The sequence below is a fragment of the Onychostoma macrolepis genome, chromosome 21, assembly GCF_012432095.1.
Source record: "Onychostoma macrolepis isolate SWU-2019 chromosome 21, ASM1243209v1, whole genome shotgun sequence".
Classification (NCBI taxonomy): Eukaryota; Metazoa; Chordata; class Actinopteri; order Cypriniformes; family Cyprinidae; genus Onychostoma; species Onychostoma macrolepis.
This window is the reverse complement of record NC_081175.1, coordinates 27,831,626-27,846,780: the sequence shown is the minus strand read 5'-3', so window position 1 is coordinate 27,846,780 and position 15,155 is coordinate 27,831,626. Positions and strand designations below refer to the sequence as shown.

The 15,155-nt window shown below is 38.0% G+C and overlaps 1 protein-coding gene across 1 annotated transcript in view; it reads right to left on the bottom strand.

Moving 5' to 3' along the window:
- Positions 1–15,155, bottom strand: part of cert1b (ceramide transporter 1b) — a 38,481-nt gene extending 23,326 nt beyond the window's left edge. Inside the window, 2 exon segments of the mRNA XM_058757406.1 lie at positions 13,373–13,507; positions 14,796–15,155. Coding sequence (XP_058613389.1) covers positions 13,373–13,507; positions 14,796–14,939 — 279 coding nt within the window. The 5' untranslated portion in view covers positions 14,940–15,155.

Below are 15,155 nucleotides of genomic sequence, written 5' to 3'. Positions count from 1 at the left end.
CCACAACAACAAACAAACACAGAGAGCCAGAAGCCTCAAATAGGCTTTACATAGAAACAGCATCTTCCCACTGCAAACCCAGAACTCAGAGGAAACTGTGAGAAAACGAAGAGACTCGTTCACAGTGAGAGACTATTCATAACCAAGAAACATTATGCTACCTTATAAGATGCATTTGCAGAAAAGGCGATCCCAGAATGCACTGCGACAAGCTCAGTCGGTCGGATCTGTTGTTCATTTACAATGACAGTGTTTGAAAAACGGCTGTTATGATGTTGAAAATGTCAGTTTAGATTTAGGAGTGCTTATATTTGTGCATGGAACCCAGAATGGACTGACGCGGGAACATTCTACTGCTTGTATGGGAAAAGCATTGAGCAGGATTCTGGGAATGGAAAATCGAGACACGGTGGGCAATGCAGGGGGACCCCGAGAGGGTCACAGTGGGTACTGAGAAGAGACACTAAAATAAACACAAGGGTCGTCACCATGGGACTGACTGAACCTGCGAGACACCATCAATCGCACGGCAGTGTACACAAACACAAACACACATCTCACAACACTGACACACAGATGTTAAACAGGACTGCTATCTGTTGATTCGTGTGTGCTTCCATCTCAGATAGTGCTGCATTGTGGGTAAACCTGCTTTAGTAGAGCTGTAAAACATAACATGACCACACACCTTCAATCATCTAATGAGGACACAAGTAAAATCAGTATATAACTTCATAGTATATACTGTAATGAAAATACAAAACATTTCTTCATAACATCTTGATAAATGTCTATTTTCTATTTTAATGTATAAAATATATGTTTTCTTCCATGTTTTCATATAAATAGTTTATATTATATATATTCAATCTTTTTTTTTTTTACTTAGCACCCATTTTAATATATAATCATATATTTTATGCCATATAAATATGTATCTTACACACACAATCTTATTTATATTCATTACTTAGCACCTTATTTTAATACATTTTGTATTGTTATTTATGTTGTAATCTTTTTCTTGACATTACTTGTTTTGTGTAAAATGCTTTGACGATATTGTATGTAAATACTTCATGCCAATTGAAAAATTGAAATAGAGAGACAGAAAGAGCAAGTACAGAGCTCTTGCTTTCTCAGTGCATTATTGGAAATCTTCAGTCCTACACGTGAACTGAACTTCAAACACTCTGGGTGGATGCATTCATTCCCTTTCCAAAGATCAGCTTCCCAGTGCGTGCACACACACACACACAGGCCTACGTGTGCAAAGTCACAACAGCACAAGGAGACAGACAGTGAGGGAGCCTGTGAAATTTGTGTCAACAACTAACTGAAATGTGACATATACAGAATCCCAGTACAATAATCAACACATCGTGTGCGGCAACATAAGAATGATGCATTATGTACTGCAACCAGAGAGTAAAACACAGTGTGCAAATATACCCAGCTGTATGGTTTTTGTACAGCTACAGCAAGAAAATAGATAAATACTGCATCTAAAGTCAACAAAATCTGATTATTCATTACAATTATACAAGTCAGACACATCTATAGTTTGTAATCTGTTATATGCATCTACATAATAACCTAACTTTAATTATTTAAGCTTGCAAAAAAGAAAATAGAAGTACAAGAGATGCTGAAGTGCATTTATTTACAGTCAGTCATTTGATGCTAAATTTTAATTGCACAAAACAAATGGACTAAAAGCTCTCAGTTGCCTAATTAAATGTATTTTATAGGCTGTTGACAACAGTTATACAACATCTTTTAAATTATTCAATGTGCCACACAGCAAAAGTGAAAACATCACGATGCGCTTTACATTCACCGAATAATGGTCTGCCAGCGGTTCTCAGGAATTTTTAACATTTTGGCCAGAAGGGACAGTTTAAAGTTAAAAATGTTTTAATGATGGATTTGTTTCTTACAATCACACAGCTTTTGGCGTCCAAGAAGTTAACAGATGGACTGGAGTGGTGTGGATTACTTGTGGATTATTGTGATGTTTTTATCAGCTGTTTGGACTCTCATTCTGACGGCACCCATTCACTGCAGAGCATCCATTGCCGAGACAGTGATGGAATGCTACATTTCTCCAAATCTGATGAAGAAAAACTCATCTACATCTTGGATAGGCTGAGGGTGAGGACATTTTCATTTTTATTTTTTGGGTGAACTATTTATTCCTTTAACTAAAGACAAGACAATTAAATTATTGAATAATAATATACATCAATTACTTCCTAAAATCATATTCATAGTAGCCACAGCCTGACATTTTGAGGTCTACATTTAAAGAAAAAAATGTCCCAACAGAGGTTTGGCGTGTTGAATCACAAACAAGCATGACGATAACATGTTCCAGGGTGTGAAATAAGCACAGTGTGCTGAAGTCCACACTTGAATGTGATTAACCAGCAAAAAATGATATCAGGAGCTGGTTAGAGATAGACGTTAAGGCTCAGAGAGAATGGGTAAATTGGTGTTTACTGAGCAATTCAGTCTTGGATCTGTGCTTTGGGAAATCAGAAACACAGGAAGGTGGGACTTCAGCTTGAACAAAGGAAACAAATGCCACGCTGGTGACATGACCCACAGGTTAGGACACAGGATGCAAAGGAAGAGAGCATTTCATATGACTAACTAACCCGCTGTTATTGACATGTTAAAGTACATCTATATGTGATTTAAATGTCCAGACAGAGTCCTGGTTAGAGCAAATCTTAGAGGAAGGAAGTAGGTGACAGGAGAGATGAGCAGAGGGACTTTCTGACTCGACCCCCAGGTCACCAAACAGGAATTCATCAGGAGGAGGGCACAAGGGAGCAAACTTCCCGTTTCAGACAACAGGACAGTCGTACACCTCTATTTTCCTTCCATTTCAGATATACACAGCCTCTTTTTTCACTTGTTCCACCCTTTTAAAAATATCACAGATCATTCCCTCCCACATCCCCGTGTCTCCGCGCTGCTCGCACCTCCTCCTCATTTCAGCATCCGTTTTCTTTACAGGACGTTTCAGGGTTCACTGACTGTTTGATCCGTAATGGAGCCTGTTTGACACCTTCACATACAGATTCACTCAAACCCATTTTAACAAACGCCCTCTGAAAGCCCAAGGCGCTCAACGGCTCCAGCAGAATTGGGCTAATCGAACTTTCCAGCAGCTCTGCAGCGACTACCTCAAGATTTAAAGAGACGAAGCACAACAAAACATCTCCATCTTCACAATCTCAACAACTGTGATCACCAACCATACTAATCTAACCTGTTTAACTGATGTCATTAGAGATACTTGACACTAAACTGTAAATGTTCTAAACATCCTGTCTATAAAGTATTAAAAGTTTCATTACATGTAATACTAAAAATCTTATGTTTGATACAATGCCTTTACGAACAAATTTATTTTGGGAAAAACTGTTGTTGTGAAATAGATCATATTACTGAACGTAGGAGTGCAATTAAAAGAGGTGATGCAACCAATTCAGTGCTGTAACATTTAAAAATGTAAGTATCCTATGTCCTCTTTTTTACTAGCATTTAACACATAAAACTCCCAGTAAGAGGAGGTGATATTGACCAAAACTGAAAATGAAATGCTATTTGAAAAGTCTATTTCCTTCTGGGATAAATGAAGATTTGGTTCTAAAAGAATTTTAAATTAAAAACTTTTGTTATTACAGTGTTTAAAAACGCATTTGCAGAAATGTATTTCAATGAGTTTAGCTCTGATGAAGGCTTGTGTGTTGAAACACGTTTGCAAAATAAAGAACAGATTTCTTTCCAGCTTCAAGATTCTTTCATTTCTCTACTCCACAAGTGCTGCTGGTTTAGTTTTTGTATTTTATGAAAATACCAAGCCTGCTCTTTTTCATACAATAAAAGTGGACAAGACAAGCTTCAGAAAGGACAAAAAAAAGAAACTGCAGAATAGTTCAAGTCTTATAAAGCTATACAACAACTTTGAGAGATCAATCATTTCTATTAATTCAAAGATAGTGTGAAATATTTGTGCCACTAGCATTACTAAACGCAACTGCAAAAATAATGATTGTTTTCAAAGCAGTTTTCCAAAGATTGACTGCTGAGAGGTTTTGACACAGAAACTGTGCTGGTCAAGCTGAGGAAAGGAAGACCGGAACCACCATCTATTTCTGACATGGAGAGCTGCTTGTGTGTCTGTGCAAATACGAGAAATACAAGTACACTAGTTTATGGTTTGTGGTATGAACCAAAGCAGGTCACAGCACAGCCATGACTTCAGCACAGAGCAGAGAGTTCACCATGTGACAGAAGGTGAGAACATGCACACAATGGCTGTGAGAATGAGAAAAAGCCGCTTGATAGCACTCCTCTGGGGTTTAGCACAGCACACTAATCGAAAATGCAAATGTACACAGACACACACACAGTCATTGACATTTTAAAATGCACTTGACTCCCTTTCTCTCTTTGGCAGCTGTAACTACAAACACAGTTGCCTTTATCAAATATTCAGGAGGCCAATACAAGTGTGTGTGTATATGCGTGGTGAAAGCATTGGGCTTTGCTGTTAAGTGATATTTATAAACTTATAAGAATTAGCCTACTTCATAAAAAGAGGCAGGTGTGCAAATAAGCACAGATTTAGATCTTCTCAGAAACAATGCATGCATGGATAGTTTCAGAAATGAATCCACACTCTGGAAAAACAGTTATGAAGACATTAAAAACACATTTTGCCGTGTCATTTCTGAATTTAGTTTGCACACAAAGCTAGACCTCAGTTTGATGAAAATGAACATTTTCCAGGCTATGCACGCCTTACAGCGCTGGTCTGCGATTACAAAAAGTACTAAAGCTGCCGTTTTATTTTACCAGAGAGCAGCTTCATTTAATGTCTGAAAGGCTATTACACACCGTTTATTGAACCCTGGTGACCGCTGCCGACAGAAAAGATGTGCCTCCATAAAAACAGTCTCTGCTCTTCATTTCTCTCTCTCTGTGTAGCTGTAAACAGCTGCAAACTGATGACAACTGAATCCTTTTCTGTTACTGAGTAAACATGCATTGGTTGTTTGCTGCATAAACTACTCTGCCCATTCAGTGAGACAGCTGTGTGTAAATTATTTACAAAAAAAAAAGGTATGCAAAGGTCGGGAAGATCATATAATAATTTTCCCACTTTGTGGCGCCAGAGCAGTTCAGCACACAACCGTAAGGCTACATGAAGATCAAGTCAGTTGTTTACAGAAGACTGACGGGTCGGTCACTCATCTGGTAGCAGTTTTGATCAGTTTCTCTTGTGGTTTAGGCTTGGATAGATGAAACCGTTTCTGGACTGAGAGCAATCTAAATGATATTCAGCACAAACCCACATAAATGATCTAAAAAAACCCACATGAGAATACACACAGGACCTGCAGGGTTTGGACACCAAAGAAAGCAAGACATATCTTCAACAGGAAGACCTACATTTGATCCATTTTATCTTTAATAAAACCAGCAAAAAGAAACAAAAACCAACAGGTCAAAACAATAGAGTAACTTGATACACACTGTTTCCACATTCAAATCGCCTTTACGGTTTCTGCTTTTCCTCCCGTGTCTCTTCATGTTCCCTTTTACTTCTCTCCACTAATCCAACTACCTTCCAGGGCTCAACATTCAGGATTTTTCTGCTCTTTATACTTGCAATATTTTTACTGGCCCAATTACCAAAAACCAGTTTTATTTAGTCTGCAAAAAGTAAAAGCACAAGAGCATTATCAACAAATGGTAAGAATGGTGCAACCCAAGCACTGGCCTTTCCTCTACTGCATTTATCTTCTTCTTCTGTAAACTCAGCTCTATTAAGAACTTTGCCTGTCCTGACATGAGCCAAGCGCTGCACTTTAGATCCCATGGCGGCGTTTGCAATGACCCGCCCTGCACCAGAATAACCTGTACCTGTGGGTACCCGTCCTTCCCTATATCCCTGACAAACCAAGAGACTGAGAGAACTTCTCTTCTCCTGTCAGATCATGACATAGTCCAGGTCCAGTGTAGCTCAAAGGAAAAATTGCATGTTTACGGGCCACGCTTTTGGAGAGCTTAACAAGAGAATTCCAGCTCACGTGAGGGTAAAACTTGGCAGGCGAAAGCACATAGTTCAAGTTCAATGCACTGTGAGAGCTGAAAGCTGTGTGGCGTGGCCGCTGTATTGATGTTTTTTTTTCTTGGGCTGAATACAGCCGTTGATAACAGATCCGACTCAAAACACTATGAACCGAAACACAGAAAAAGCACCTAAAATACCTGCTAACACAATTGTACGGTGATGTAGGTGATGTCCTGAGATTGCTTATGGCTTTGAGTGGTTTTTAGCATGTTGCTACATTGTTGCTTATTTGCTCAAGTCAAAATGTCTATAGTATCTTTCTGTGTCTCCTCAACTAGCTATGGCAATATCTTTAATACTTCTCAAGTAAGAGGCATACTAACTTTTGGGGGAAAAAATTCTAGTGGTGCTTTTCCCCATTTTTGAACTGTCACCATTGGCATATAATGCATCAAAAACTACTGAAGTCAACAGATTTCCCTAATAGACCTACCAATCTCTGTGTAAAAACAAAATAATGATGCTGCCATTTACTAAAGTAATTTTTGCCCCCCTGTGGTTTGACTCCAAATCTCAGCTGAAAATTGTCATTTTGTCATGTCTTTCTTCAGAAAAAAATATTAACAAAATTAATTTGGCTGATTTGACATGGAATGGTTGATGGTTAATTTGACCTTATAGCATAAACTGTGCAAGACAAGTTGCATGCTAAATTTAACAAATTACCAGATGCTTTGGGACAAAAATGCCCCCATAATTCAAGATTAGGGTGCAAAAAATAAATAAATCCTACACAACTAAATCTATTACGGCTGTCATGATGATTAACTATTTCAACGCCATTGACGAGATATCTCGTCAATTAAGAGACAACGCTTCCCCGCCATTGACGAGTTTTTACGGCAATCCGTGTTCTAGGTGTATTACGGTAAGGAAAGCCCTAGCGCATGTCCTGAATGAGTTACTGGACTTCCGGGTCTTTAGGGTGCGAATAGAAGACGATCGGCATAAATAGAAGGATCAGAGAAAATGTAGAGCATATATAGATCATATAGCCTATGTAGATCATGTTTTGACCATTTTGAATCTGATCGGGATTAAGTAGTCAGTGAGAGAGATTTACAGACATTTACAGACACAGAAACATCTGTAGTTGTAACCGATTCGTCGATCTGAATAGGAGTGTGTGTGTGTGTGTGTGTGTGTGTGTGTGGGCGCAATCTATCTATAGACCTATCTATCTGCATGCCATGTGTGTATGTATGCATGTGTGTATGCATGTGTGTGTGTGCATGCGTGCGTGCACAGTATATGTATGCATATGTATGTACGTAGCCTGTGTGTGTATAATCATATGTATGTATGTATGTTTGTTTGTGTGTGTGTGTGTGTGTGTGTGTGTGTGTGTGTCTGTTTGTTTGTTCTGTTTATTGAATGCAATTTAAATTATTCATATAATTATTTACAGGTGAAAGAATATGACATCTGAATGTATTTTGCTTGAAAATGCACTACTTTCATAAAAATGCATTTTTCTCAGTTTTTTGTCCAAAATGTTGTATTTTTGATGAAACCTATCTGCATTCAAATGGTGATAAAACATGAACACATGAAGATAGAATAAAATAGTCTTTTTTTTGTTTAAAAGCAGAGGCTTGGTTCTTTATTTTGATATATAATATTTTCTTATATTCATAGCAGAAAATATTCTGAGGGCCGTCAAATTTAGGTGAAAATCATCAAAAATGCTGGCGGTGGCTGGCAACTTTTTTTTTTTTTTTTAAACGCTGGCGGGGAAAGAGTTAAAGTGTAATAAAAAAAAAAAATGAATGGAAAGTGTTGATTTCAGCACTGCATTTGGATCTGCTCAGGTTAGTGTTGAGCATTATAACCATCGTATTCTGACTGACTAAGTAATTAGTTAAATTTAAGTATTTGACCTGAAAGACAACACAGATATATTTAATAAGGTAATTATAAAAATTGAATTGTTAAAATGGTTGTAACAATGTTACCCCTTCATGGAGCTAAGTTAATTTCTGGTTACAAGTTTGTTCAAATCACTAACCCCAAGCATGCGTAATAAGAAAAGTATTGCTTGAGTTTCAATGTGAAATCAGGCAATGGCAAAACAGTACATTGGATTCGTTAAGTCTTGCTGACAGACCGATTAAGTCAGACTGAGTGTCTGTGAAATTGTTTTTGTCGTCACACTGATTGATCTTTCACAATCCGTCTCCATCTCCTGAGGTCTGACATTCACAAATCTAATCAAGTCCAATACAACAGCTCGAGTGTCTCACAAAAGCACAATTATCACGGTTTCCAGCTTGTGTTTTCAGCTAGTGTTGCTGATCTGAGCACTGAACCAGCGAGACCCAGTTTTATAAGGACGCACAATGAGGCCTTCACGTGGACGGTGTAATCCTGTTGTGTCTGCAAGGGTTAAGCCAGTCTGATTTTAGGGTGGTCCCGTTTGTGTGTGGTTTAAGTATGTGTGACTCATGTGAGGACAGCGTAATCGCAGGCAGGAAGAGCGGAATGACACAATAACCTGTTTTTGTGAGGATTTACGAGGACAGATTGCTGCCGTGTGTGTGCTGAATCAATCTGAATAAACCTGCTTCGTATTCCAGAACGGCATTCTGAAAGAAAGATTTACTGAGAAAGAGAAATACGTTTAGATGCACTATAAATGAAAAAATGTGTCTGTTTTTGCCCTCTTTTTGAGATTACACAGAAAGGCCCAAACTCATCCAGTGCCCAGGGTGCACAATAAACAGCAACCACGTGCCAAAGTGAGTAAAAAGAAAACAATTTAAACACAGTGGTAAATTTATGAGGAACTGGAAAATAATACATGGTTGAAATTAGAGGTCGACCGATTCATCGGTTTTGCCGATTAATCGGCACTGATAGTTGATTGCCATAAATATCGGTTATCGGCAAAAATCCATGCCGATAGTTTTCCGGTTTGCAACCGTTGCCGGAATGGCTGAGAAGGGTCCGCTGGCATTATACAGTACGAGAGCGGCCTCTAGAGGCGGAAATCACTGACAGCACGTGTTGTTTATTTTGACACGTGACACTGTGCGCTGCACAGAGCGGGAAACTCCAGACGCGCATTTAAATACAGCCGACAGAAAAGCCTGCCGCGGAACAGAGCGCCATTCACATAGTTTTCTATTAAATTACATTACATTTGTCCCAAATGGGTGTGAATGTATATAATGACTTCACCCTAGGCTATAAATTATGTATTGTGCATTTTTCAGCAAAACGTTTGTCTTTCTGTGGCTCTAATAAAGTCGGTATGCTTCATGTAGAGAGCTGTAATAGATCGCGCATTCTCTTTCCACTTGCTCTGTTTTTTTAAACAACGAACTTCAAACACATTTATACCACATTGTTCATTCTTGAAGCAAACTTATGTCCGTTTGGTGATTTAAATAAATTGTTTTAGACCGCCACTTGATTTGAACGCAAAGCGTCTGGTGTGTGTGTGTGTGTGTGTGATAGCTCTGAGTTCTCCTAGACGCAGCTCTGCGCGACTAACATTTTTTTTTTTTTTTTTTTGATTAGATAATTATCAAGTGTTAAAAAAATAGAAGCAAATAAAGTGTGTGAGTACACATACAATATCCATATGTATGTAATTTTAATGCTATGGCCTTGTGTAGGCCATCTTTAAGCATGACTGTTGAAATTAAATGGTAACATTTAACAATAAAAGTCCATTCGTAGCATTAATGAGAACTGTAGAAGTATTGTTCCTTGTTAGAGTGTTTTCATTTCAACATTCACTATTAGCTACTAATAGCAGGGCTCGCAAAATTTAAAATCCCTGGTAGCCCTTCGGGCAGGTACTCTTCAGATTTTGGTAGCCCGAAAATTAATTTAACTAGCCCGAATTAAAAAATTACTATTTTATTTTATTATTATTATAATTTTTTTTTAAATATAGAAAATCATATATATGAGTTTAAATGTCAATCAAAAATATTTTCAATACACAAATATCAACAAATATGAAGGAAGGAATTTTATTTCACTATTTACAGGTATCTGCAGAATTTTTTAAATATATTTAAGGCAATTTATGACCCATTTTAAGAGCTGCACAAGTAAAATGAACACAGAATGAGCGAGGTTAGACAATGTCTATGGTAACATACAGTTTTGAGCCATAAAATTACATGATTTACAGTTCAGATACAGGTTTTCACAAAAACTAAAATCTTATACAACAGCGTTTCAGGCTATAGACCGTTTTTATGAAAAGGGATCAATCAAGCATATAAATTATTATGTTAATTTAAAACGTATAAATATTATTGTCTTAATTGATTAGATTTTTAGAAGGCACATCAACTTCTTTCTCATTTACAACTCTATGTGTTTGCTGCGTAAAAACATGAGTTGATATTTGCATTGATCTGACCATAAACAGCAAGAAAGGTTTTTTGGAAATGCAAATTCATTCTCTGCCACGAGGTGGCGCTTTAGGAGCGCTGAAATATTGTGGTTTCCCCGGAAAGGCTGTACACAAAGCAGCTCCACGCTCATAAACACTGCTTTATCAGGAATTATAAGTAAAATTAAATTAAAATGCCAAAGACTCTTTCTGAGGACAGTCGATTCCCTTCAGATACATTCACATAAAGACATCCGCGCCGCGTTTTGACTTGAAACGTGCAGCGCTCATATTTATTCAATGACATCATTGCCTTTTGAAGTTTAATCCGGCCGTATCGCGACTCTTGTCTTTCCGTCCCCAACTGTAAGACCTCTTGAAATTATAATTAAGACATTTCTTATACCATTTAACGTATTTAAAACTTGTTATGGCCTTAATTTTCATACAACTCACTTTCAGAGTTTTTAAGGACCCGCGGGAGATCTGTATTTAAGGAGCCCGTCGGGCAGGCAGTGATACATTTTGGTAGGCCGACTGGAGGCGATTTTGCGAGCCCTGAATAGGCTATATTTTTACATTTTAAAGTTTCTTCTTTTAACATTAGCAAATTATGAAATAACTTTAATGATCAATATAGTAAATAATATTAATATTTTTATTCATTTACAAAGTATGGTTCAGTACTGTTGCTGCTTTTTTTTTTTTTTTTTTTAAATAGTAAAGCACTAGCTCTCTTTCAGTATCCATTTTGAAAACTATCGGTTGATTAATCGGTATCGGCCAGTGTGGTCCAACCTAGCTATCGGTAAAATCCACTATCGGTCGACCTCTAGTTGAAATCCAACTGTTAGCGTCTAACTCTCACTGATGTAAGCAACACGCGATTCAATGCAAAGAGTACAAAACTCTCAAAAAACTAGGAATATTCCTTGCATTAAGCCAAATAAAATATGAAAAAAAAAAAAAAAAAAAAACCTAACAAAACTGAAATATTCTGAATGGATACAGAGATGAGAAATGGCTTATATGCACACAGTAACCTGCAGTGTTTAACACTAATATGCAAGGAAAAAACAACTAGGCCGGTAGAGAATATTTTTAACTAATAAATTCTACCAATTCACTCACCATTGGCAGGTGTTAAAGTTAATTTTGGACCATAAACATCACATTTCTACCACACGCTTGCGTTTAATACCAAAGTTAATATTTATAATTACCCATAAAGGTTGGAGTTCAACAAATACACAGCTGAAAAAGAGTCACTCTCAAGTCTTGAAACAAAGGAGCCATTTTTCTCTCGCTCAAAGCCAAAATGCAAAGCATCAAATTAGAATGTCGAACACACAGCAGTGACCTGCAACTTTAAACATGTACTACCTGAGCGCAGGCTGTGCACAGTCACAAACCTATAAAACCATTCCATCAAGCCCGATTATTTCAGATTTCACTTCCTGTATTTTCTCTATACATTTTCTTACATCTAAAACAACTCAGAAAATGCTTGTATGTTCCTTTCCCTGTATCTTCAGTAAGGGTTTTGGTTTAATCATTGAAGGACCAGCGGTAACAGGGTCACCATAAGGACTTGTACCTCTCCAGCGGTCTCCATAACAACACAACCTTCGCCCTGTTTCCTCATTTTCAGTGGTGACGCAAGATAATACAGGCAGAGCGTGTGCATGGACTGCTGCAGCACATGTCGAAATCTGTGTGTGGTCATGAGTTAATCTTCAGCGCAATGCAGGGAATTCTCATTTCATTCTGTTTGTCCGAGCCAAATCAGATCATAAGCAATCAACCCAAAATCTAAGCAGTACGCATTCATTACCTAAGCACCTATAGATACTGTATACATTCAGTAGTATTTGCCACTACTCAGTTTGAGTCAAACATGAAGGCAAAGTTCACAGTGGCTAACAGCTTCTGCAGGTGCGTGAGTGTGATTTTAGCATGAATGGGGGGGGGATAGGCCACAGTCTGTCTGTGCCTGGCCGGCTGCCTGTGGCAAAGGATCGTGTCTGTCCTCCGTCAATCTCTTTTTTCCCTCTCCTCTGCCCTAAAAAAAGCTCTCAGCACATCCACTGCCTCAGCGATAATCATTTTAGGTGAAGCACAACCATCATACCAAATCTAATTTCTAGAGATGCAACAATACAGACCCAGCTTTAAAAAAAGAACATTTAAACTAAGATTTTGCTAACATTCCCATTAAACAAACATTATAGGAATGTTACTTTTGAATGTTCTTTGAACCATAAGTATTAACATTTGTAAAAAGTCAGACGAACGTCCAACTAAAATGGTTTCAGAAAAACAATGAGCAATGTATAAATTATGTTTTTTGTGCTAACGTTTTCAGAATGTTTGTTTACAATTTTGAGAGAACCTTTATCATTCAATAAATATCCAATAAACAATACGATGGCCCAAAACAATCAGTGAAGTTTCAATAAAGCATTCAATTCACTGAGTTATGCAAAAACAGGGTTATTGATGTAAAATCACATGCCTTGCGTCTAATCAGGTATTAAAACATTATAATGCACAATATGCCAAAAAATATGCTGCTTTGTAATCCTGAAGTTGGCATACAAGAATTAGAATTATGAAAAATTAGAAAAATGAGGCATTATATTATCTGCCCAATCAGACAGATAATAAAAAATGTCTACATTGTCAGTAAAACATCATGCATCCCATGCATTTCCATTCAACTACAGTTCTGAAGCTCGCAGCATGACAATCTCCAATTTGAACCAATTCAAGCTTTCGTTTTGAATGCACACCATCATTCTAAATTTGGCTCAGCTCTGAAATTCCCACGGCTGTCTGGAAGGATCTTTCCCCGGGATACTCACTGTGATGACAGCCTTGCTGAGGCAGAGGGAACCGCGGCAGCCATACTCGCGCTCGTCCTGGGATTTGTAGTAACTCAAGGTGTTGTTCTTCAGAACAACCCAGCGGTCCTGCCATCCATGAATGTAGTTAGTCCACTGTAGAGAAACAAAACTGTTATAAGAAAACAAAAAGCTGTATCTAAGAGTGTGCACACAGCCATACTGATGACTAATGACGATATGATGCACAGTTCAATAAAACAATTGATTGTGTTCTTGAATATATAGATAGATATACTTTAAATGGGAGAGGGTTTAAGTCATTGCACGTGGAATAACACACTAATCTCTTATGGAATATGCTCCTCTCATCACAAAAACAGATGATCAGCTGTCTGAGTCATGAGGAGAGGTTTTCTCCTTTAATCCCATCAGGAAGAAAAGACGCGCAGATGAACTCTAGTAACCCCGACTAACTCCAGCTTCTGCCCAGAACCTGCTGCACCCCTTCTGAATTATATATGCATAAAGAAAGATATCCAAGCATCACATATTAAGTATTTATCATAAAATATATTTTTCTAAAAACAGTCTTGGTTAACATAACCTTGGGGCTTGCTGTCTAAAGAGTAGCATATGGTCACCATGCATTGGAAATCACCATGGAAAGTATAATTATAATGCGAGCAAACCAGTAATAAGGGTAAATAAGCTTTCCATTGACATATGGTTTATTAGGATAGGACAATATTTGGCTGAGATTCAGCTATTTGAAAATTTGGAATCTGAGGAAGCAAAAAAAAAAAAAAAATCCAAACATTGAGAAAATCGCCTTTGAAGTTGTACAAATGAAGTTCGTAGCAATGTATTACTAATCAAAAATTAAGTTTAGATATATTTACAACATATCTTCATGGAACATGATCTTTACTTAATATCCTTACGATTTTTGCCATAAAAGAAAAATCGATCATTTTGACCCATACAATGCTGTTGGCTATTGCTACAAATATACCAGTGCTAACTTACTTATGACTGCTTTTGTGCTCCAGGGTCACATATATTATTTAAACTGTTAAGCATTTGTAGTATTTGTTGCACCGCGTTTGATTTGTGCTTAATTTAATTAAGAAAACCCATGCGTCCGGGCAGTAATGAGGAACACATCAGAAGTAAAACACTGGGCATATTACGATAATAGGTAACGTTAAGGTTAGAAAATGATTAATTCTCATGCAAGTAATGTCACCATGCAAAATATCTTACCTAAAATCGGCATAATTAACATTACTGTTTGCGATTACGATTTTGGACATTTTCTTGACAAGCTCCGTGACATTCATCCAACCGCCTGACGTTTGTTTACATCGGATCAGGTGGAAACACACACACACAAACACACGCTTTCCCGGTTCGGGAAGCATTATTCGGGATCGTAACCCACCTTACTGAGCACCCCGCCGAATTCCGCAATCCCTCCGTGCGGCCCGGGTCCCGGTTCGACGTCCAGATCCTCGTCGGAACCGGAGGAGTTCCAGCTCTGGCTGTCCGGTAGGAGTCTGCCGTTAGGAAGCGGGCTGGAATTCATAACGAATCCAACGAACGCTCCGCTGAGGGGGGAAAAAACGACAAAAACAGAAAAAACGCGGGCGTAAAATCAGCGGCGAATGTCTGTTAGAAGGCCTCGCATCGATTACGGTGTTGTTTATCCAGAAAATCCCGAGAATAGGCGATAGATGTGGAAGCAAACCGTCCTTGTTGATTTCACGAGCGTCTGTGAGGCTGCGCTAGGCTAGCGCGAGAG